Here is a 26299-nt window from a genome sequence, read left to right on the forward strand (position 1 = left end):
GGAGGGAATTTTTGGTTTTTTTTTTGATGAGGGGGTCACACCCGGTGATACTCAGGGATTACTCCTGGCTGTGTGCTCAGTAATTACTCCTGGCAGTGCTCAGGGGACCATATGGAATGCCGGGGATCGAACCCAGGCCAGCTGCATGCAAGACAGATACCCTATCCACTGTACTACTGCTCCAGCCCCCGGAGAGAAATTCTTAAATGCATTTACTTCTGTTTACTGTAGTCTCTGCTCTAGTTCAGGCTATCATCTACTAGATTACTGAAATACTCTAAATGATCAGATATTCTTAGTTCCTTTCTCTCAAAACTGAATCACCTTTTCATAATATCACAGAATGTCTACCCTGCTTAAAAATTACAAATTTTCTGCCATTTAATATCATCTCTGAATCTTCCCTATACTAATTTCGGTCGATTGATTTAATTAGGCAGGAAATGCTGTTGCTTGACTCACTAATGTCAGAATCCATTCCCATCTATGTAAGTCAATTTTGGTAACTATAACTTAGGTACTGTACTTTTCTTACCCTGGAAGTATTCATGAGAAAATACACAGTCTACAGGGCAAAGGCTGTCTATATCCTATCACTCTAAAGGATGTGAGAATTCATGCAGGAGAAAGCATCCAGTCTAGACTGACAAACTAACTTTATTTCTGATTCTTTGGTTTTGTCCTGTTCCTCCTCCTCCATCCTTCTTTCCTTTCTTTTTTTTTGGGGGGGGGGAGTCGGGGGGTAGGGCACACTTTGCAATGATCATGGGTTACTCTTGGCTTTGCACTCAGTAATTACTCCTGGAAGTGCTTGGAGGACCATATCAGATGCCAGGGATTGAACTCAAGTTGGCCACATGCAAAGCAAGAACCTTACTCATAAAACTTTCTCTCCAGCTCCACTTCCTTTCTTTTTATTAGCCTATCTATATTTGAAACAATCTAGGCAATTGTATACTGAGATTCAAGGGAACAAACTATTTTTCTTCCATCATTGTATATCTTTAGGGGCACTGCTTTATAACAGACAACATAGCATGACCCATAAATGTGAGAATGATGGAATGGCTCACTAAGAGATGACTATAAGATTAAGAGTCCAAAATTAAAAAATTAACAAATAATAATAAAATCAATAAATTATAAATAAAAACATTTAAGGCTCTTAGGCTTTATCAACCACATATCCAAAAACACATTTAAAAAATAAAGATCCCAATTGGATTTAATTTACAAAGAGGAAATTAAAAACCCTGCAAGAGATAAAGTTAGGTGTAGAATTAAGTTGTAAATCTGAGTATGACTTAATAATGAAGTTCTCTAAACTGAAAAATCAATAAAGTCCAAGTTTGAACAGTTTTGTCACTTGAGGAAAGTATTCTACATATTTTCACCCATGGATGGAAAAGCATACAAACATATTATCAGCATAGGATGCAATGGCCTATGCTGCAATTCAAATCCTTGTTTCCCCTGAAATGATGATTTCTACAATGAGTCATTCAGTGAGAGGCAGCATCAAGATAAGTCTTAGCCCGACAACTACTCCTGACTATGTATTGAATAACTGGTTCATGGTGCTAGTCATAATGGGGTTTAATTTTACTTAAAATGTTTTCAGATTCTGTGCTGAAAATACCAATTAACAGCAGGACACGATTAGACAATTGTGATAAGGCATGGCTCAGAGCAAATCTCAGGCTTGCGCTCTTGCTAGGGGTCTGGCTGGCAGTTTTTAGCATGCCTTATTCCACACCTCTCTCTCTTTAGAGAGTTTTTCCCACAAAAAATATTGCATGTAGCACCTTAGGAATATTTACACTAAGTATTCTGGAAAGACTGAAAGTTTTCCAATATTAAAATAAATGAGGTCTTAGAACAGAGCAGAATATGAAAAATTATGAGCAGTAGTTAGAAATATCTGGGGCAGAAAAACCTACTGAAAGGATTAAAAGACATGTCAACTGAGTTACTGAGGCCTGAAACTCTTCATCAAACACTACAACAGAAGAAAAATTACCGAATGCTTATTTTATGAGTGTAATCACTTATAAATGCTGATATTCGACATAAATATGTACAGGTATGTTGATTATCAATTACTTACAAAAGATCCAGTCTTGTTTTAGACAGTAGAACTTAGTTGTGGTAGAACTAAGCCACTAATAATTATAAGAAATTTAAGTCTGAGTATTTAAATCAATAATCTTTTATTCATCTAAACTATATAATAATTCATGAGTAGAAAAGCGAAAATTCCACAGATATTAGTGTTTGCCTAATAATTCTGTACTTATCATGAAATCAGCTTTATATTTCTACTTTAAAATTCTGCTTAACATATTCCTTAAATGGCTTAATTTCAAGATGATTTCTAGACTGAGAAGTAGACATAGATGTAGTGTTTTTTAAATGTATGACTTTCACTATTACTACCTACTGAACATGACCAAAATAATCAAAAATTATTTTAAAAACCCACATTTCAATATATTGGCTTGTCCAAAATTCAATCAAAAGTATTTTAGAGACAAATATCATATTCAGAAATATATTTTAAAGAGAAAAAATTTTAATTATTAAATACCTAATTCAAGGGACTACTATTTGTATTCAGGCTCATTTATTTGAAGAAAGAAAATCATGCACATCACACGTATCTAATATAGAGAAAGGGGCTATGAATTTCTTGTTAGACTTGCCTTTTTTCCCACTATTAGATGGACTTGGAGATTCTCCCTCATTGTCTTTAAACATTGAGAAAGACAATAGTGATTAGTGATTAGTGATTGACATTGGTAACAACCCAAATAAATTCCAAGCACACACAGAGTACCACATCACCCATAGTGCTGGTACCAGGAAACAAACTCATGCTGCAAACATCTCAGACTCAAGAACACACCGGAAAGTATGTCCTCCCTACTCAATAGGAAGGAATAAACACAAAAACAAAAATAAAGCGGCTGTGTAATAAGTTGGTAAATATCAGGTACAATAATTTGAAATTTACTGTAATTCAGTAACTAAGTAAATATTGAGAACAAAGCCAGGCAACAAACTGGTTCAAAAAATGGGGTTCTTTATCTTAACAACATTAAAAAGGAATAAAAAGTGATATTAACAAATGTGTAAAGCTCCAAATTAATGATATCTAAAAAAGTAACTGTACTGGGGCTAGAGTGATAGTGGAATGAGCAGGGTGTCTGCTGCATATGGTCAACCCCAATTCGATCCCCGGAATCTCATATGGTCCTCCTAGCCAGCTCTGCCAAAAGTAATGCCTGAGTGCAAAGCCAGGAGTAACAGTGTGTTTTGTTTTGGATGTGGCTCCAAAACAAAGCAAACAACAACAAAAAAGAGTAACTTTACTCTGGAAGTCAATTTATGAACAGTTAAAAGTATTTCAGTATATGTATGAATTACTATATGATATATAGAAATATCAAACACTAGGTGCAATACAGATAAATGAGAATTCCTTCTTATAGTCTTCCATAGAAATGTTACATCATTCCAAGAAAGGAGGATTTTCTTTTGTTCGTTTTTCTATTATTCTAACTATTGTGATACTCTAGTAGTTAGAATACTAGAAACGTGCAACAGAGATAGTTATGATTCTGTAAATATGCAATGAGACACTTGCCTTTTTTTTCATTATCAGATGTATTCTGATGATTTTTCTCATCTTTATGATATCAAAAATAGTTACTGATAATTAGCAACTGCAGCTTTAAAAGACCTTCAGTTTTAAACCACAACCACCAGGAGAAAGCACTCATGAAAACACACCTCATGTACATTTGTATGTATATGATGGTGGTGAAAAAGAGAACAAAAGACACACCGAATATATTCTATTGTCCATTAATAACCAGTCAACCAGCACTTAAACACAGGTGAAATCAGGTCTACAAATAGTCTGCAATGCTCAAAGAATGTTAAAATAAAAAACTGCTTATTAGATAAGATTAAGATTTTAGGCTTAATATATTTATTATATATTTTAAACCAGAAGTTTTTAAAAATTAGAGTTTTATAGCTTTTACTTATGTGATACTAGGGATGGAGCCCAGTACCTACCTCACACAAACAAGGCATGTGCTCTATCACAGAGCCACATACTCAACAAAAACCTTACAATTCTCTCAAGCATCAAAACCCATGATACATAAACTTAATAAGGACTAAAAAATATGCCAAATGATGGGGACTCCCTATTGCCTGTGAGTATCAGAACAATAATCAGGAAGAAGAAGGCTCTATTGCTAACTATAGCTTTCTAGAAAAAATCTATAGTGTTTAAGGGAAAACTTATCTAGTGTAAAACACAGTAAAAGAATTTGTTAGTAAATACTTAATAAACATTTTTTAAAAATGAATTCAATTGAACATGAAGATTAGGTATATATTTTGGCCAAAAAGGTATTGCCTATAATTTTAAACATTAAAAAACTGTCCAAATGAGTAAATTAAATATTATTTTTAGATCTCTAGATATTGAGAGTTTACATAGTATCTCCCCACCACTAGTGTTAAATAATGTACTTTAGAATTAATTCTAAGAAAACCCCTTGTTCTTTATTATACATTTATAAATCTGAAATCTGGACTCCTACACAGATTGAGAAGCCCTGCTGTGAAAAGCAATGATTCCTTTGTTCCAGACACATCTTCACACAGACCTGCCTCGACCTCTTCGCCCTGCTTTTCTCCCCCCTGCTCTTCCTCGAGCCCAGTTTCTTCATTAACTTCTGGGTGTGCACAAGTGAAAGCAAAGAAAACAGTAAGACCAAGTATGTATATATGTTAAACTTAAGTAAAACAGAACCAAAAAATTTAGAGTATTCAAATATATCCATAGTATGGTGAGTAATCAGAAGACTAATATACTCTTTAATGGGTTTCTGATGTGGAAACAAATAAATAAATTATAAAAGATCCCACTGACTCCTGTTATGATGACTTTGATTTACTCAAGATAAGCTGTGACCCCTAGAATATTGAAATAAATGATAATTGTGAAATAGACCAAATACACTGTTCATAAACTCAGCATAATCTCATAAATCATCTGGCTTTTCTTCTACAGACATAATAAACTGGTATTATAAACTCTTATTATTAAAAATGCCCATACATTAAAGTTAGGGAAAAAATCAAACATAAATAATAACAATAGCAAAGCCTTATGGTAGTTTAGCATCTTATACTTTCATTATGTCGTTCCTTTTTTCTCTGGTTTGCAGAGAAGACATCTAGAGACCACTGTCAAGATCAACATATACTGTCTTAAATTTCATAGATTATTGCATAACCAAAAAATTTAATTAAGTCTTGATTACTTGATTACTTAAATGCTCAACAAGACTGAAAAATAAACGTCATTACTTTGATTATAAAATAGTATAATTCAATTACAACTGCTGATAACATTTTAGGATCTAAGCCAAATACTGATATAGATCATCAACTGACATCTGGTTATGCATCTCTAACTTCAGTTAGAAGTCAGAGCCTTCTCAAAAATATTCTAACTACATTGTGCCTTTAAAGTTTAAGTAAATTATACAAGCATGTGTCTACTTGAGGTCTTCAGTATATCAATCTTTATGAAAGTATTGTTCAAATGTTCAAATCCATACATTTTAGTGAAATAAAAGATGAAAAAAATCCTATTATTTCACATACGAGAAGAGAGATTTTGACTCTTCTCTTTTACTTACATAAGTGAAAAAGAAAACACTTTAGTAACAAAAGGAAAATTCTGGCTCTAATAGGTTTTTACAAAGCGATATATGTGTATTTGTATGTGCATGTATGCATGTGTGTGGCTGTATACACTATCTCAATCATGTCATTTTATAGTAAATAAATTACTACAAAGAATAAAACTTCTAAAAACTCAGTGACTACTGCTAAAAAAGACATAAAAAAGGAATTTTCAAAACTTGTGACATATGGGGCCAATGGTAGTGGTAAGGTTCTTGTCTTGCATGCTACTAACCTCGGATTTGATTCCTGGCACCCCATAAGGTCCCTTGAACCCACAGGAGTGATCCGTGAACATAGCGCCAAGAGAAACCCCTGAATAGAGCCAGGTGTGGCCAAAAGGCAAAGTATCCCCCAAAATTGTTTGACATAATAGTTTATTGGTATAAACTATGTTTCTGCGTTTCCACACAAACAAATAATGTCAAAACTATATTTAAAAATCAATTCTATATCCTGGGGCCAGAGTGATAGTGGGTAGGGCATTTGACTTGCATGTGGCAAACTCAGGTTGGATCTCCAGCACCTCATATGGTCCAAGAACCACCAGGAGTGATCCCTGAGCACAGAGTCAGGTGTAAGACCTGAGCACAGACAAGTGTGTTCCCCCAAGCCCCAAAATATATATATTTATTTATTCTTATGCAAGTAATAAAAAATTATAGAAATGCTTCTGCAATTTTAGCAGGAAACATGACAGATCAAAAGTTATAATAGCAATATCATGGTACACAGAAAATTTTACAAAACACAATAGAGTTGATAATTGTTCAACACAATTAATAATAAAAATGTATTATATTTTAAATCAGGGTTATTGGTTGGTTTAAGGTTATAAAAATTAAAAATTTTAAGTAAAATATAAAGGATGACAAGATTACTTTATTGGTATTGTGGACACTATTTAAAGTGGCTTTCAGTTTTTAGATAAATATTTTTCAAGCATTTACTCAACAAATATCTTCTGAGTGCCTTGAAGTATCAGGCACTCTGTGCTGAATCTCTAGATTCAGCAAAAAATAAACAGTTAACAATTCTTTAAGGCTTCAAAGACAATTCAAGATTCAATAATTAGCAGAGGAATTTTTATTGTCCTACCATATATATGACATTCCATATGCCACAACACAACATTTTCTCTTGATTCATAATATAGGAAAAATAGAGCAGGAAATATTAGCCATAATAACTAATTCAGCAACATTTTTCTCCAGAAAGCCCAACTTAGTATTTAAAAATCATCATAAATATAAATAAAATATATAATGATAAGTATAGCTAGACTAGGTGTATATCTTCAATGACATAAACACACACTGCAATTGGTATCTTTGGTTATAGTATTGCACAGCACGCAAATTCTGCTTATGAGGCAATTTAAAAATTGCTTACAGAAAATTTCGTCTTCTCATTTTAAGAAAAGTTCAATTTTATGTATTCTTCTTTCCAACAAAAACAAATTATGAATACCAGAAATTGTCAATCTCACTGATTTTATTATGTGAGCAAGTCTACTCAAAGAAGGGACATCAATTGCAGTTGGGTTTATTTTTGCTTATGTAGCCCCCCTAAAAGGCTATTAGCATAGAACAAACCCTCCTTTATGTACAGACCTTCATAAGGTTCTATCTCCTTGACTCCATTGTCTAGGGAAAACAAAATAAAAACAAAAACAAAAAAATGGGAACCAAAACACAGGGGTTAAAACAACAGAAATTTCCAAAGGCACAGAATGTATCATAGATTAAAAAGAAGTTAGATTGTGATTTATTTTACTTTTATTTTTTGCTTGGGGAAAGTGCATCCAGTTACCAAACAAAGAGAACATTTAAAAAAAATGCTTTCAAATTATATTGTATTTTCCATGCTTTCTGAGGTCCTATATGCATACATTTAGACGTTCAGAGCGGGGAGGGGCTTGTATTCATGTGTGTGTAAGCACATGGTGTTTCTGATGCAACAATTGGAAAGGATTAAAAATAGTTCAAACATGCACGTGTCTTTGGATATTCATGATTACCTTTTTCTGGCACTCCAGTTTTGAGAAGGCTCACCATTGTAGTGCATCAGCTAACCAGTCCTTTGCGGTGTGTGAAAATCGATTTTGCTAGTTACTAATAAACTTTATGTAACCGTGAACAATTACATAAACTTAGTAGGAGCAAGAAATAGAATACAGTTGTTTATAAAAAAAAAAGTATCAAGTTCACTTTTAAAACTGCATTTATTCAAACAGGAAAAATGGGCAAGAGGTAACGAGAGGCTAACTCCAAATATAATAAGTTTGAAATACAAAATATAGAACATTTATCAATACACTTATAAATGTAACCCTTAACGAGCATGGCTAGTTCATTCAATTAACTAAAGGAGAAATTATCAAAAAAGGAAGTAAAGAAAATGGGTTCACCTTAGTTTCCATGTGCATTTCCTATAGAACAAAATTAGAAATGAAACTTACTTCTCTCCAGTGTTCCCTTGGTGGGGAGCTGTGGAAGTTGCCGGCCCCGTCTTCCTGCCACTGGAGTACTTGATGGGCTTGTTTGGACAGACCCAGTGCGAGGATGTGACCTACAAGATACACCATTAATATTCATTTTCAATAGCATGAGTTAAATACTTTCAATACATTTGGCTCACATGATAGCCATGTAAGTGTAATTTTAAAAGAGGCTCAGCTGTAGATTAAAAGGTTAGGAAGGTAGGACAAAATATGGATAATTTGGATGATTATCTAGACAACGAAAGATGTTTATATTTGGCGTAATATGCATACACACAGATACATGCACACAAAAATCCTACAGTCAAATCCATGGAATTATTTATGTAAATTACTATTCTATACACAGAAAAGCAAGAGAATTCTGTAGCTCGAAAAGAAAAGGTAATGCTTTACATTTCTTTCTACCAGATTTCAAGCTCTTACTGCTAGCCTTACTCCCTTGACCCAAGGAGATTTTCACACAGACTTATAATGGATTTCCTTTGACACACACAAATGTCTCACGAAACTACAAAATAAGGTCCTGAACAATTCAAGGGTCAACTAAAGATGATTTGGGTTAATATGAGATTAGGATTGATAGAAAGAAACTAAATGTCTAGTTTTATTGACTGTCATTATGATGTCTAATGGACATAAACAATTTCTCATTCTGTAGGAGAAGACCATGATAGTTATGAGGTGCGTTTATGTGGGGGTTTTACCCGGGACTCCTGATAAATGAGAAATCACAATACAAATGCAGTCAGGACAGTTAATAAACAGATTACAATGGCAGCCACACACTATTATATCCACGGAATATGAATAGTGTGCTTACACTGAAAAGGTTAGTATCGGTTGTCATTAGTGATCAGCCAAGGATGAGAAAAGAGACCATTTAGCTGCTGGGAAAATAAAATGGTGTGCTGGCGGGGCAAAAGGGGAGTTAGTCTGATTGATTTATCTTTCACCTCGATAAGGCGGGTGAAGGAGGGGCGGATCTTCCCGTCATTAATGAAGGCATCGACCTCATGAGGTTTGTGTCGGGACGCTCAGTGGATCTGGAGCGGGCGGCGGTCCGCTCCGGGAGAGGCCGCTGTTCTGTTGATCTGGATCTGTGATATGGCTGTCTAGCTGCTGCTTCACAAGCCCTGAAACGTTAGTCAAAAAGCAGCTCAGTTGACCTTTCGTGCCCTCCTGCTAGCGATTATTAAACTGACTTTGAAAAAAAGGTAATGACTTAAAATTTATTGAGTATGTAAAAAAGTTTCCTCTTCCCCAACACACACTGAGAAAGTTCTCACTGAATCTCTTGAAAGATTTCTAAGGAGTCCAAATCTGTCTTTCCAAGCAATTCCCAGTGAACAGAAGAGGGGTTGCTTAATTTTCATCAGTGACCAACAGAATTGTCTACTTTGCAAAATGAATCCTAAGTGGCACATGTGAAATATGTGAAGCAATCCATTGAAACTAATTAAGGACCTTTGCAACATTTCCAAGAGTGAAGAAAAACCATAAAAGCCCTAATTCTCAAAGTCCTATGGCTTATACCAACTAAGACATTAAAAAGGTTCTAAGCACAATCAGAATAGATCAATACACATGAATATTTAAACAGGCGGATCAAAATGCTACAAGAAAACAATGCAACTTTGAAGTGTATAGCCATGTTTACAAACGGTCCCGGAGAAAACTACGGCACTTGCAGTCTGCACCCTATCTTAGTGCATGCCAGTGATGCTGCTCAATCTAATTCAGAGTTACAGAAATGAAAATGGTTCTCACACAGCTTGTTCTCTTTGAGCATAAGCAAATCAAATATCAACATGGAATCAGCCTGGAAAGGATACTTGAATTTAAATGACATGAATTGCTGATTTTTCTATCTCTCAAATTCAGCAAAATGCTTTCACATGTACTCTATGATTCAAGATTTTTAACACTAGGCCCTCAATCTGGGAAATAAGCCCCCAAATACCAGCTTTGTCTGTACAACTCCAAAGACATGAGTACTACAAAGTACATTTCCAATGGAGCTACTCCCTGACTTAGTAGCCACACAGGAAAACGCTCTAGAAACCACAGAGGAAGCAAAAATCGCCCTGAAAACTCTCAAGTCAAGGGCTTTGTCCTCCTGATAAGTTCTCAGTCTTCTTTCTGATTATTAAAAATGTAGATAAAGAAAAAACAGAATGGAAAAGACACAATTTCCTAAATGCAAGTAACTGCATGTTATGTGATTCTGGACCAGTAGACATTCAATTACCTTTGTTAACTGTACCTCATGATGTCTCACTATTAAAAATTTTTTAATTAAAAAAAAACTACCCAAAACTCTTAGAGTAACATATAAGTCACATAACTTTTAGGTATTTTTAAATTCATATAATAAAGAAATTTATTTCCAAATATAAGTTTAATATTTTTATATAAGTGTACACAGAACACACTTAACAGGCTTAATAGCTTTCAAATATTTTAGGGTATGTATCTGTGTATATCTTATAACAACAGATAACTAGGATTAAAGACATATACATAGATGCTTATCTACTAGAGACCTTAAAATCTATTTTTAGTGAGTATCAAACAGTGTTCTTAGGTTTTCTGTTAAGTCAACAATAAATATCTCTGTATATAAAGCGTGCTTAGAAAACCTTGTGGAATATCTATGATTATCCTAACAGAAATTTGAACTAACATTTTATTATTTTTACAAAACTGGGTTTATTCTGATTATGGGAACCAATTTTTCCAAGAGGAAAATAAAATGTTAAACTCTTCCCCCCCCCCCCCCCCCAGAGACTATAAAATCCAGCTCCCAGAAGAGAACAGCGCAGAGTCTCCTGCCCCCGCGCCTGGCTGTCCTCGTCAGGGCCCCTTGGAGGGGAGCGGGTTGAGTTTCCCTCCCTGCCCCGACCAGGGCTCCGGCAGCCGAAGACCTCCAGAACCAGCCACTACCATGCTGAGACCACTCTCCACATGCATGAAGGTACCAGCAGCGGAACAAAGGCATGCGGGTCCCGGGGCTGAGATCTCCAAGCCTGCTTGGATCGGGGCTGAGCATCTTCCACCCAGATCCTTCATATTCCACTAGGCAGGGGTCACACCCACCAACTGGCCCTCTGGCGCCGTGTAATCCCATCAATGGCCAAGACCCAGAGACTATAAAACCCAGCTCCCGGAAGTACGCGGACGCAAATGCATCCGCACAACATCTTATTATCTCATTACTTTGGACAAACTGGCAGGCTACTGAATGTAACCTGCCCACACGGCAGAGTATGGCAAACTCCCCGTGGCGTACCCAATATGCCAAATACCAGTAACAATGATGGGTCTCATTCTCCTAACCCTGAAAGAGCTTTGAATATGGCACTTTTTAAAAATCTCAGGGCTAGGACAAAGAAGATGTTACTGGGGCCTGCTCGAGGCAATTGACGAACAACAGGATGGTCGTGATCGTGATCATGATCGTGATCATGTGCATGTTTGTGTGTATGTGAGTGTGTGTGTATTTGGGTTACACCTGGTGCTAGGGGGACCAAATGTGGTGCTAGGGGGACCAAATATGGTGCCAGGAATCAGACTTGGGTTAGCCACATGCATGGCAAGTATTCTACCTGCTGTATTTTCTCTCTGACCCTGTTTCATGTCCTTTAAAGGGGGAAGATTATAAAGCAGACAGGTTACTCCTAAGGAAATATCCTTTAAAATATCATTAGAAAGATCAGATACAGAACTCTCACATGTGGAATATAAAGAAACATAGTAAAGAAATAACAAATGCTTCAAGACAACAGAAACTGAGAACTGTTTTGTTTTTGGGGGGGGGGGTGCTCAAGGGTTACTCCTGGCTCTGCACTGAGGAATTACTCCTGGCAGTGCTTGGGAGACCATATGGGATGCTGAGGATCAAACCCAGATCAGCTGCATGCAAGGCAAATGCTCTACCCACTGTACCATTGCTCTGGCCCAGAGAACTGGATTTTAATAGGAAGCTTATGGCAGGGCGTTTGAGGGCAGTGGGGCTAGGATTAAAGGCAAGTTATGTGAGACATTGGGACAATGGTGAAGGGAGGCAGACCCTTTGGTGGAGCATGTGGTCCTGGAAGATTCTGTGCATGAAATTCTACATTAATAATACTGTAAATTACAGTACCTAATTAAAAAAAAATCTCCTTAGCAAAAAAAAAGTTTAAAATTTTCATTATATTTTTCCCTCCTCAACTAGCATGATTTAAATTGTAAAAAATGAAAATAGTTCATAATTAAAACAAAAAAGAATTAAAGTAAAATGTACCCATAAGAATAATATGTTTAGCTGAGTAGCAGGAGAGGTATTTTTTTTAAAAAACATCTTACATGTTTAGAAATCTTATGAGAATTACAAACATAATGTAAGCATAATAAAATCTAAAAATTGGGGCCAACAACAAAACATAAGTGCATATTTTCATAATTTAACAATAAAGTAAATATAATTTTTCATGTTGATCATAAAGTATTGAAAAAGCTTAAATTTTAAAAACTTATTAGAATATCTGAGCAAATACTATACAAATAGGAATATTATTTTTGAGATAGATTAATTTATCCTGATAAATTATAGTATTTCTATGCACATTTCTGTTCAGTTAAATATAAATTCCACATATTTGTTAAAGGTAAAGTAACTTATTAAAAAATAAGAGCAATGTCTAGAGTCAAAAAGAGTGAACCATAATCTTATGCAAAATGCATATTGTTGAGATACCTTTAAAGTAGAAAAATACAAGTATGATCTATAAATTATTTTATCATTAAAAAGAGATGTATTCTCATATCTGGAGAAAATATTTAGCTGTTACTAAAAATAGCAATAAGAAAAAAATTTATATCTCAATGTCCTCAAGAAAATTTGATACTAACACAATACTAAATGATAGAGATATATTATTAAACAAGCAAAAAAGAAACATTTTACATGTAAATGTCTTCAAGATAAATTTGAAGTTTTAATTAAATATCTATAATTTTCACAAGTAAGCAGGACTATTTACCCAGAGATGAGTAATATGCAGCATACTGATACATCTTTAAAATATGTATTATTTTTAAATTCTCAGAGATAATATAATTACTACCATTTATTAAATTAGTATTTTATTTAAACTTCCATTTTTAGTGGATTTAATAGATTAGTCAAATGTAAGAAATTCATGGTATTCCTACATTTCCATACCCAAGCACACAAAAAATCAACAAAGTAATAAACATTTCTAAGATGCACCTCTAAAGAACCATAATATAGAGCTTTCCTATGAGGCGAGTAAGTTTAATGAGGCAAAGTTTTCATATTGGAAATCCTGAGTGTTTTGTTCAACAATTTCACTGATCCATTTTGTACAATTGATTCATGGGCCTTCCTTTGGAAAGCTTCCCATGGTGAGTGGGATGTCCATACACTGGGCAACCTCCTTCTCTCTGCTGCCTGCTGACACAGCTGCCACTTCAAGCAAGTTCATGTCACCATCAGGGGGAGCAGTCAGAACACTGATCCTACCACTGCTTCCTTCCCCCACCAAACACATGGTAAAAAAAAAAAAAAAGAAAGTAAAGAAAAAGAAACACATTTTAAGACATAACTCCAGTTACCTCTGGCTCTACTGATGACAGGATGGAAATCATTAATAAAGAATGACCAGAAACAAGAATAACAAAAAAAAATTAAAGCAAGGAAAATAAGCCCCCTAATCAAGAATCAAAAACATCAACAGAACACAAATCAGAGATGACACAGATGTTGGAAATAGCAGACAGGGAATTTAAAATAAATGACATGTTAGAGGCACTTTCAGGAGAAATGCTTATACTTTGAAGAGCAGGTCTCGGTCTCCTTGATGTATAATTTTATTATATTTAACAAATCTAGGTGTAGGAAAAAAGAGAATCTGTCAAATAAAGATGCTACAAATAAAAAAAAGTAGAATATAACTTTTTGAGTCAGTTATGAAGCTCTTAACATCTTAAGAGACTGAGATAGAATTTACATCTTAATAAGACCAAGACCTTTTGAAAACAAATAATTTTTGTTTAACTATCAAGTTAAGTTTAAGTACGCAGTAATACATGGACTGAATTAGAGTAGGAAAAGGCTGTTTTGTAGTCATAGGAATGGAAACAGAGTAAGTATGATTAACAAATTATATTGCTCAAGACACACAACATATAGCACACTGAAACTGTATAAACAATATTAAGGTTAGAAGGAATCTCAGAAGTCACCTAATCTCTTTCATTTTACAAATAAACTACAAGTCACAAAAACCTGGATGAAATTACACAATTATATATATTTGAAGACGAAACCAAACCTGAATTAAGATATCATAATTAGAAAGTCTATGAATTTCATTTAATTGAATTTTTTGATCATGGGATGCTTTCTTTTTATCTTTAAAATACGAATTAAATGATTGAGGTAAAAGAAAATACGAATTAAAAGAAAATACGAATTAAATGATTGAGGTAAAAGAAAAAAATATGAAATGTTCACCCCCCCCCAAAATGAAATGATGATCTATAAATAGAAAAAGACGTATTTGGGGGAGAAATAAAAGTAACTTCAGAAGTGGACTTAAATTCTGTGAGGTTCTGTGAAAATATTCTTGTACAGATAACAAAGGAGTTCAGTTTTAAAAAAAGGTTTATCAAGAAAATCTTTCAGATGTCTCTGTACAGTATTAATATTTGACTATTCATTGATACATTAGTTCTTTCAACATATATTCATTTTTTTGAATACATACTATGAAACGGGCATGATAGTTTGAAATTTTGGGTGAAGTCATAGAAACAATAGAAACATGTCAAAGAGACATGACAAGATATAAGCAGACAATTGAGAACATGATAAATAATAATGAAGGAGATAAGTCCAGTCAAGAGAGAATGTGAATCAAGGTAATTAATACTTCATGAAGAAGCTAAAGAAAAAGGAGATTGATAACGGTAGATGCAAAGAATCAGTAAGAAATAATTAGTAGAAGGAAACGCTAGAGAATTAGGAGGGATCTGAGTGATTAAACACAAATACAGCACTCGTTGATACTTGAGAAAGTAACAATACAAACAAATGTAAAGTCAAAGAAAGGTAGTTCGGGAAGAGTGAGTTACTGGGATCTGACCACACTGAGGAAGGGCTCTTAGAACAACTTCACAGGTAGAGAATCTGTAAGAAAATGGAGCACCCGCCCCTTCACCAAAAAAAAAAAAAAAAAAAAAAAAAAACCCCAACTCCTGCCCCTCTTCCTCATCAGATTCCAGGCGCTTTGGCAGAATCTTTTTTCCCAAGCAGGGTCCTCTGTCTGCCCCAAATGCCTGCTGAAGAACCACAAAGCCTCTCCTCATAGTGTATGGCATCCCTCCTACTCCTCTCTGCCAAGGCCTCACCCTTCCTCACTTTTCACACCAAGACTACTCCGAGTTTTGGAAGCAAGGCAACTTAGGATAGCTTAGAGTATTTTAAGTAAACTATTTCTATACAAGCATTTGATCTCTATAACTCTTAATTAATAGGCACTGTTTACTAATTACTAGGTATTAACTAGTTAATAGGTATTAACTTAGCTGAGAGGGCTGGAGCCATAGCACAGCAGGTAGGGTGTCTGCTTTTGTACATGGTCAACCTGGGTTCGATTCCTCCATCCCTCTCGGAGAGCCCAGTAAGCTACTAAGAGTATCCTGCCTGCACGGCAGAGCCTGGCAAGCTCCTCATGGCATATTTGCTATGTCAAAAACAGTAATAACAAGTCTTACAATGTAGATGTTACTGGTGCCCGCTCAGGCAAATTAATGAACAATGGGAGGACTGTGCTACTTTCCAACTTAGCTGAGAGATATTAACTCTTAATAGAAATTCCCAATCCCCCATTGATATCTTCTCTCTAAATGTCTTGTCTCCTCTTTCAAATCATTTTTATATCCTCCAATTCTCTCTCTCTCTCTCTCTCTTTTTTGCTTTTTGGGTCACACCCAGCGATGCACAGAGGTTACTCCTGGCTCTGCACTCAGGAATCACCCTGGCAGTACTTAGGGGACCATATGGGATGCTGGGAATCGAACCCAGGTTAGCTACCTGCAAGGCAAATGCCTTACCCGCTGTGCTATTGCTCCAGCCCCATATCCTCCAATTCTTAACCATTGTTAACAAACATCCTTAAACCCTCCCTTTTCTGCATATTATTTCTGCCTATCTCTATCTTAATAAATGTTCAGCTCAACTTTGCTTTTTATGGGGTCTTCAATGTGTAGAAGTTCCTTACTCTTTCACATATTCAAATGGATGAAGATGGGTGGTGAAGAGCAAATCAGAAACTGAGTCACATGACAACAAATTATCAGTCACTTTTGAAAAAAGCAAAGGAAGGGATGTTTCACTGAAAATTGAGCAAAGCATTTACTAATTCCGGGGAAACAATAACAGTTTCATATGGATAAGCAGGCATTGAGTCCACCAGTGTATATAAAGTATATAATCAGATTATAGAATTTACCACTTAGGTCTATAAGTAGGTACACAATTTACTCAAAAGCCCAAATCATTTATGTTATGGCAAACTTCATAGTAATAAAGATATATGGTAACTTGTTTTCTAAAACTGATTCCCTAGCTCTGAATTATTTTACAATAATCATGTTTATATGCTTCCTGACCACAAACCAAATAAAGGCAACAAAAGACAATTCACAAATGTACACTTCAAAACAGGTCAATTTTATCTTGGTAGCATAGTGGTAAGTAAAGTTTCCTTCCCAAAAAAGTTCAATTATTCTGAGGTTTAGAACTTGGGTAAAAATAATTAATTTGACAAGCAAGCTAGAGCTGATCAAGACCTGGATCTATGTACATTGATGAGCTGAATAAGTAATATTAAGCAAACAAATTACTGATGAATGAGATTAACATAAATAAAGAGTTTAAAAAAACTAATGTGGCGCATGATCTTAATTTACACTGAAGTGAAGAAATACCAGAAGAAGCAGAATAAGTCCATGAACAACAACATCTAATTCATCGTTATCCACATTAAGAAAAGAACTTGGCCAATTACAAGAACAATTATGTAAATAATTCCCCCACATTTTGTAAGACAAATGTAAGATTATTGCAGCCAAAAAAATAGTCTGAATACAATATACAGCAATTGCAAAAATAAAGAACAAAAATGTCACATTAAAGCAAATAAACATAAAATAGACTGAAAATTCAAAAGAAAATTAAATTTAGCAATAATAACTACCATATAATTAGACTAGGAAATACTAAATTTTAATTACATTTACTAAGAGATGTACTAAAACTAAAATTATTAAGAATATTAGAATTTATATTATTTACCTAACATGAACTCAGTCCTTGGGAAGCTATTCATTACTTTCAATTATTTTTTTTCTAAATGCTTTCATTGTCAACTTTGAATCACTTAATAGGATAAAAGTAGTCACACATAACCCAAAAGAACAATCAAACTGAGTATAGCAAGTAATTCCTTATCTAAACTAGTTGAACTCACCACCACTGCTATTCTCTCCTCTGCTAAAGGTTCTCATTATGTTGAGAATGAATTGTTTCAAATTCCTAAATTTACACACAGACTTGAGCAATGATAAAATTTAGATATCATCTTTCCCTTCTGTTTATAGTTGATGGTTCTTTCTGTGAAATGCCTGGAAGTAGAATTTCCCTTCAGGTTAAGGAGAATGATGGTGGAACAGAAATGAGCAACACTATTTCCTCAGATCTAGTATGTTCCGCATAGCAGGATCATCCACTGAGACCAGGGAGTGAATAACAATGACCTTGGGCTGGTAACAGCAACCTAAGCACTGCAGTGACTTGCTCCTCTCCCACAGTGGGGTGTGGGGAAGTGTGTTAAGATACATGCAGCTCAACTAGAATCATTTACCTAATGATGAGCTCTGCTGAGGAAGGTCAAGTTAGTTGCATGAAATTTTTTTTGCCTTTAAATAAATTTTGATTACTTTGTAAAAGTCCTCCTAAGCAATCTAGAGTTGTCATTCTGGTAAACTAAATTTTTAGAATTCTCAAAGAGATGACTCTAATTGAAGAGAAGCTATAATCTGACATTCTTATAAAGATTCATATTTGATTGATATCTACTATTTAATATGGATTAAAATTCTGTACTTCAGTGAGACCACAGAGAGATAAAAATAAAAACAGAAGAAAATTATATCATATCAATAAACAGACACATGCAACTTTAGGCACAGACTCAATTGTAAGAAAAATATACCTGCCATCTCTGTGGTGGCGCTCAATGGGCTGACTGTATCTGGAGCGAGGTAGAGTAAGAAAATGACTGCAAGCATGCAGAAACAAGAACATAAATGAGACTTGGGAAAGAAATCAAAAGGCATAGCTTAACTTTTCATAAAGTTAAAATACTCAAAAAACAGAAGTAGATAATAAGAAAAGCAAATAAAGCTTGTTAATAAAAAGCTTGCTTCTTCCTCCAGATGTCCATTGTAATATGGCAGTGCTAAAAGTTAGTGTTAGAAAATAAAGGAAAACAAAAACACCATAAATCAAGATTCAGATAAATCATATTTTAAAATAAAATCATATTCAAACAGCTTTAGCAAATTCTTATAAAATGTTATACAATACAAAGCTTTCTCATTTTTTTGAAAGGTGATGAGAGAAAATGATAAAGTAATAAAAAAGTTTAAGAAGAAAGTACTAAATGAACGTATTTCTAACACTCATTATACTTTGATTTCATAAGGCGATTACTCTCTAATAATTAAAAATTCTAGTGTTTTCAAAATTCTACTTAGTAAAGAATAAAATGATTAAAATTATTAACTATTGATTCCAAATAATGATTTATTGGCTATTCTCCATTTTTTCCACTTACCGTGTTCATCAGGATTAATAATATGTGCTCTTGGCGCTAATCCATTCTTACCTCATAACTCTCACTAGCCCACCACAGCACTGACCTTTCCACCTATCTGAGGCTGATTCTCTCTACACTAATTTAAAATTTTCTATTTTTTTAAACCTTGACTATTCAAACTCTTAATTTTAAGAGATGATCATAGTACGTATCAATGACAATGGAAACCAATGTTGAACTAGTTCAACTTCTACATTTATCAATCCAAATTACATAGTTACATCTTCACTTGTCTTTTTATTCTGCACCAAAGGAAGAATTTCTGCTACTTGCAATCCTGATTTCCCCATAAACCTGTTCCATTTGTTACAGTCTCAGACAGTAACAAAATTACTTAACTGAATTTAATTCAAAAAAGAAAATCTTCATAAAATTTGTCTTCCTCCAAGCCACAGTATCTGACTTTCACTCTGTCAGAAAGCATCTTAAAAGACATGGACAATTTTTACCACACTTCTCATTACCAGTCCCATACTTCTCATCCACAAATATAAGCTCACTGTAAAATGTCTGCCTCTGCTATTCTCCGGAATTATCCTGTGATTGTTCTTAGGAACATGCTCAAATCATCCTTTGGTTTTGACTTCTGCTTCAACAGAATAAATTTAAGCTTGGGATTAGATGTTGACTCTCTTTTTCTTTCTTTCTTTTTTTTTTTTTTTTTTTTTTGCTTTTTGGGTCACACCTGGTGATGCACAGGGGTTACTCCTGGTTCTGCACTCAGGAGTTACTCCTGGCGGTGCTCAGGGGACCATAGGGGATGCTGGGAATCGAACCCGAGTCGGCCGCGTGCAAGGCAAATGCCCTACCCGCTGTGCTATCTCTCCAGCCCTAGACGTTGACTCTCAACCATGATTTCTCCATATTCCTCTCTTGGTTTCACTCCTTTTCGGTATTAAAGATGGCATTTACTTATTAGCACCCTTGTGCTAAGATAAACTTTGACTACTTTATCCCATAAAAACCCAAATTCGGGGGATGAAGAGAACCTACCCTTTGCGGTAGGTTCTCATAGTCCCACATAGAGAGAAACTGAGGTTGTACTTGACCGACTAGAGTGAGCAGGAGGGTTGGTCTAAATTTATGACTTTTCTTTGGAGTCAGTAGGGCATAGAATTCCCCAAACTGTGTTCAGGGGTGGGGACTCTCTTGGGGACTCAGCTGAAGGTTCAACACTAGTTCCCAAGAGCAGGGTGCTGCTATGGCCCTGTTTGGGAGGATCATCCTAGTTGTGCTTAGAGGATATCTAGGGCCATACCTGGTTGCTTCTGGGGACTATGTGGTGTCAGGGATTTAACTGGGGTTGGCTGAATACACTGCATGTGCCTTAACTTCTATATTATCTCTTCAACCTCTAAATTCAGGGCTTCCTTAACACAATCAAGTTCTTAACATTTGGCGTCCGGCCTCTCTAAACACTTCCTTGTATCCAGCTCATCTACTAGATTCACTTCTTTCTTGTATTCATTAGAGGCTTTCCCAAGATATGCTCTTCAATGTTCTTACACTTCAGTATGTTTTTTTGGATTGTTTTAAATATTTAAACGCTCATTTTATATTATATTTATTTTACTTTAGGATTCATTGAACATTTTCAGCCACTTCCTGATCTCTCCTGTTTTTTTTCCAGCTGCCTTGAGTGTTAGGTCAACACACTCAGGAAAATACATCTTAATTAGGAGGGCAAAACATTAGTCTACTTGGATATCTCATCCTAGGTTTGGAAGAGAGGGTTCTAGAGCAGTGGCTTTTCAAACTCTAATGTTGAAAAGCCCACAGTTTTATCATAAAGGGCACATTAAATAAACCAATAGTTGAGAATCCAGTAATACTTGAATATGTGCAGTTAAAGATGAGGCAGGGAGCCCCAAATGATCCACTTGGCTTCACTCTTTTCTCTAGGAGCAGTCCTGAGACAACAATAGTTGGACATCTGGACAAGAACTGAGTGTTGAAAGTAGGTTAAAGGAATATACATGATAACCTTTCAGTATCTGTAATGCAAACCATATGCCCAAAAATGAGAGCAGGGGTGAGGAGAGAGAGAGAGTGAGAGAGATAGAGATAGAGATAGATAGATAGAGAGAGAGAGAGAGAGAGAGAGAGAGAGAGAAGAGAAAAGATGTGCGTGGCATAGAGGCAGGTTGGAATGGGAGTGTATGTGATGTGGGGGGTGGGGAACTGGAGACTTTGGTACTGGTAAATTACACTGGTGGAAAAATTGGTGTTGGCACATTGTGTAACTGAAACCCAGTCATGAATAGCTTTGAATTGCTCTATCTTACAGTGAGTCAATAAAAATAAATTAATTAAAAATATTTTTTAAAAATAGCAGTCCTGAGAGAGATCTGCAGAGTCTGTCTCCAACAGTCATTAAAATTTCAATTGAGCTCTTGCATACAAATATTTGGGACCAGAGAGATCTGTCCAAAGGCTAAAGCAGAAGCTTTGTAGGCCTGAGGCCCAGTGATCGCCAGCACTGTGCAGTGCCCTGGTCGTCCTCAGACCCACTTCCCTGGCCCACGTACTGTATTCTCAGGTCTGCACAGCCAGACTGTCACAGAGCGGGGTCTCGAACCCTGCAACAGTCTTGAGTAGGCTGTTGAGTAGGCACGTTTCAAATATTTTTGATATAATATCCCTTGGGGTCTGATATAATACTTCAGCTATTACTCTTGTGATGGCAACTTAACTAACATTTTTACTTGTTCTTTTTGGGGAGGATCTCCCTAGAAGTGCTCAGGTGGCCCACAGGTTCTTGCCAGCAATTCTCATCTAACAGTTTAGAGGTTGAATGCAAGGGCCCGAGGATGCAGTGCTGCTTGGACTCTTGAGTGCCAGGGTTTACTTGGACTACCCCGGTGATGCTTGAGGGTGGGGGTGGGGCTCCAAAGCTGCAGATGGCTATGCTGGGGGACCATGTAGTATTCAGGATTGGTCTGGGGAGAGAGGTATGCAAGGCGAGTGTTTTAATCTCTACGCTATCTCTCTGCATATTCCTTGTTTTCACACTCTTCACTTACAAGCCAGATCTATCCCTGCGTTCCCTTTTCTCCTCCCTCTATATTAAAGCAGATTCATTCCATCAATGAAAACAGTGGTGATCAGCTGCTGGGACAGGAAGGCGGTCAGTTCATAGGTATTAAAATAACCTTCCCTGAAGTTTTCTTTCCTTCAGACTCCAACTCTCCTGATCTAATCTATCCTCCAGACTTCTTGTGAAATGTATTTCCAAATTATAGCCCAGATTATGGAGGTACTTTGCTCAAAATCCTTCAGTGGAATCCAATATTTACCAAAATTATAGACACTGAAGAGCTAGTACAGGACTTAAGGTGCAGGTCTTGCACACTGCTGATCCCAGTTCAATCTCTGCTACCTGGTCCCCCACCAGAGCTGGGTGCAGCCCCAGAATCCACCCCCCACTGCCCCACCCCCACTCCAAGCATCACCAGGATGGCTGCACCATATCCACTGGCCCTGGCACTGAACTTCTGCATAGTTGCCCAAGAATCACCAACGTGGCCCCAAACTTCCTGGGCATGGCACAACTTGGGGACACCCCCCTAACACACACCAATAAAATAAAAGGACATAGTCCTTAAAATGTTGTGCAAATTAATTCTAATCTACTTCGTCTTCATCGCCTCTTTTCTCACCTCCCATACCGCAATCTTTTATCTAAGCAGACCAGGCTAAGACTCAACTAAATATGTCCTAGGCTTTCCTGACTTGAAGTGTTAGCTCACATTCATCACTTGCCAGGAATGCCCATATCTCTTCATGTCCATTTCATTGTCTTTCAAAATTCTATTGAGTCCAGTTTCTCTTTGAAGCTTTCCCAACATACTCAAGCAAGCATTTTTTTCCTCTGATATGTCATAGCAATATCATGCTCTGACTCACTGCCTCTAAGGTTTTAATTAGCTGGTATACTGTATAGTTAATTTGTATATTATATAAGTAATTTGTATAATTAGTTGAATCATCTATATATCTCGACTGGGATAATTTTGTGCGACCATATCAGGTGGTGCTTGGGGGCTACTACTGGCTCTGTGCAGGGAGGGCGGCATTGTTTCTGATGGTGTGGGGGGCTGAATTAGGGTCAGCTACAAGGCAAGAGAAGCACTTTCTTTGTTGACCTGTATCTCTGGCCAATAATTCTATTTTTAGTCTTTGTGCACAATAGTTGACTCTCAATAAACACAATTTGGACTGAATTAAACACTAAAACCAGTCACACTATTTCCAGGGTGAACCTAGTCATCACAGAGCAATGGTTTACACATAATCATAGAAGCATTTTAGAAATTGAAATTTAAGACTATACAGCATAAGGAAATAAGAAATACAAATACCAAAAAGGCTTTCCTAACTTATAAGAGGTAGAAATAATGCCCAGTATCTTGTGTTAAAAGGGAATATTCTCTGAAAATTATATAAGAGTAACATATATATATGTCAACTTTTATTTTTTTTTTTTTTTTGCTTTTTGGGTCACACCCAGCAATGCACAGGAGTTACTCCTGGTTCATGCACTCAGGAATTACTCCTGGCGGTGCTCGGGGGACCATATGGGATGCTGGGAATCGAACCTAGGTTGGCTGTGTGCAAGGCAAACGCCCTACCCGCTGTGCTATTGCTCCAGCCCCAACTTTAAATTTTTATTCGAGAGTTTTATACCTCATTTTGTCTGGACAAAATATCAAGCCAGAAACATCATCCATCACTACTTCATTTCTCATCAGGATGACAAATCGTAGGTGCTGACTTCAACAGCCCAGGGATGCCTATAATAAATATCCCATGGGTGTTAAATGGTGGGTCCAGTTTATCTTTGTAGATGATGGCTGACCCACTAAATAAATTTTGACTGACTGTTACAGAGTGAACTAAGAAGTTCAAGCTGGGTGTGTCTTTGTGAGAGTTTCAAAGGAAAGCAGCATTTGAATCAGTGCATTCAGTAGATGGCCCTCCTCAAAGTCAGTCTGGTAAGGGTATGAGAGAACAGAGAGAACAGAGAAGAAAGAAGAAGCAGTGTGCGCCCTTTTCCAGCTTTGAGCTGGCCATCTTAGGCCATCTTGGACTCTGATGCCGAGATAGGGATTTATACAGGTTCTCCTGATTCTCAGGCCTTTCAATATGAGATACAATACACTGAGTCTCCGGGGAGCAAATCATCAATGATTTCAGCCTCCGTATTCATTTGAGACAATCCTTTATCATTAACATCTCACTTACACATTTATGTATATAGCTAGTTATCTACCCACCTATCTATTCTACTTTATATTTCTCTAGAGAAACTAACTGCATACTTTTGAATAGCTATGTTATACTTTTAACTTAATGTGAGTATATTCCCTTTTGAGGAACTGTTGAAAGAAAATATTCTACTGTAAGAGAGTTCAAAGTGCTGGAGTCCATGCTTTGCGTGCAGGAGACTGGGTTCAAGCCCTGACACAGAAACCAAACACGAGTTGGAGGGACCCTGGGCACCATGGGTTATGACTACCCAAAATAAAAAAATCTATGTATATGAATGTCATATGAAAATGAACCACACAACTTCAGCAAGTCTCTTCAGATCTACTCAAGATCAGAAAAAACCTGAGGTCTTCTGATATATTCACGGCACAACTTTAAAACATCTTATTTACACTTTCCCATGAAGCCATGTCTACTGTTCTTCTAAAGTGAACAAACATTTAAAAACCTAAGCAATAAGTACTGTATTGAATATACACAATTAATAAAGTTAAATTATGCTTAAAGTTGCATCTAATTCAATATGAAAGTTTCAAGAAACCGATCAAGCAAATATTTGCTGTAAAAGGGAATAAAAAACAAATACAACAAAAATTACTGAATTATTGAGGAAAAAAAGAAAGCTATAGATAATAGAGACATAATAAAAACACTATTATATTTACTACACTAGATACTCGATTTCTAGGCACTTTAATGATTTCCTTTTTTAAAAACAAAAACCCCTGTGGTCAAGGACTCCTGCATGCAAGGTGTACACTCCACCACTGAGTCACATTCCTGGCTCACATTTTAATTCTTATACAATAATAAAACCTTTAGATATGGAACAAAGTTGTATTTGTGCTGAATTATCCTTTTATTATATTAAGTCACCATGAATATGTGCTGTAAGATACCACGAGGCACACAAAAAGGAGACTCTAAAAAGGATTGATAAAATATTCCATCCTTGAGTAACCTATAGATTTTTAAAGCCATGTATCAACAATTTTAACTTACTATAAAGCTTTCTATTCTGTCCTTTACTATTATTAATGCTTGCTATTTTACAATTTCTAAAAAAAATATGGGACACTTTCCTAAAATGTCACGGTTATGGTCACGGTCCTCCCACTGTTCATCAATTTGCTCGAGCGGGCCCAGTAACGTCTCCATCATGAGACTTGTTACTGTGTTTGGCATATCGAGTACGTCACGGGTAGTTTGCCAGGCTCTGCCATGCGGGCGAGATACTCTCGGTAGCTTGCTGGGCTCTCCAAAATAAAATATTGCTTTGTTTAGATAAAGTAAATTTTCTACCTTTTTATATTTACTTTATATATTAAAACTTTAAACATTATTTTCTTCATAGATAGCTACAAGAGCAATATTGGTTATGAGTATATTTGACACCTTCTGGTAGTTGGCTGTCTGGAAAAGAGTAGAGAAATTACGTAAGTGTGTGAAATATTCCAGACATCCACGTAATAGGGCAATTTTATTTTTAGAATATAAGTGTATCAACTGGATGTATAGAAGGAAAAAATGAATAGTAATTTATCTTCTGCCAGAGTTAATTATATTTATTATTGTTTAGTATGCTAAATGCATACTAAAATCTATGGAATTAAGTGTAGAAACTTCATTTGAGCTCCAGAAAAGACATAAAGGTATGTAGTGCAGAATGTTTTATGAGATAAAGACATATTATGTAATATTTATGCATATTCTAAAAATAACCTCATTTAAACAAGCAAGCTCCTGACCAATTTATACTACTAAAGTCACCCAGTTTGCCTCAGGAAAATTATGTTCAGCT

General features: G+C 35.9%; 1 protein-coding gene across 50 annotated transcripts in view; it reads right to left on the reverse strand.

Annotated features, from left to right (window-relative positions):
- RIMS2 (regulating synaptic membrane exocytosis 2) overlaps nucleotides 1–26299 on the reverse strand; it is a 564867-nt gene that overhangs the window by 195300 nt on the left and 343268 nt on the right. For 29 of the 50 annotated variants that reach the window (XM_056111705.1, XM_056111697.1, XM_056111680.1 and 26 more), the window contains 3 exons: nucleotides 18562–18627; nucleotides 9232–9411; nucleotides 8234–8343 (listed from right to left, as the gene is read on the reverse strand). In XM_056111705.1, coding sequence (XP_055967680.1) covers nucleotides 8234–8343; nucleotides 9232–9411; nucleotides 18562–18627 — 356 coding nt within the window. The remainder of the gene's footprint in view (nucleotides 1–8233; nucleotides 8344–9231; nucleotides 9412–18561; nucleotides 18628–26299) is intronic. The other 21 variants (XM_056111689.1, XM_056111862.1, XM_056111819.1 and 18 more) reach the window with 3 other exon arrangements.

The sequence above is a fragment of the Sorex fumeus genome, unplaced genomic scaffold (genome assembly GCF_029834395.1).
Source record: "Sorex fumeus unplaced genomic scaffold, SorFum_2.1 ptg000002l, whole genome shotgun sequence".
Lineage (NCBI taxonomy): Eukaryota > Metazoa > Chordata > Mammalia > Eulipotyphla > Soricidae > Sorex > Sorex fumeus.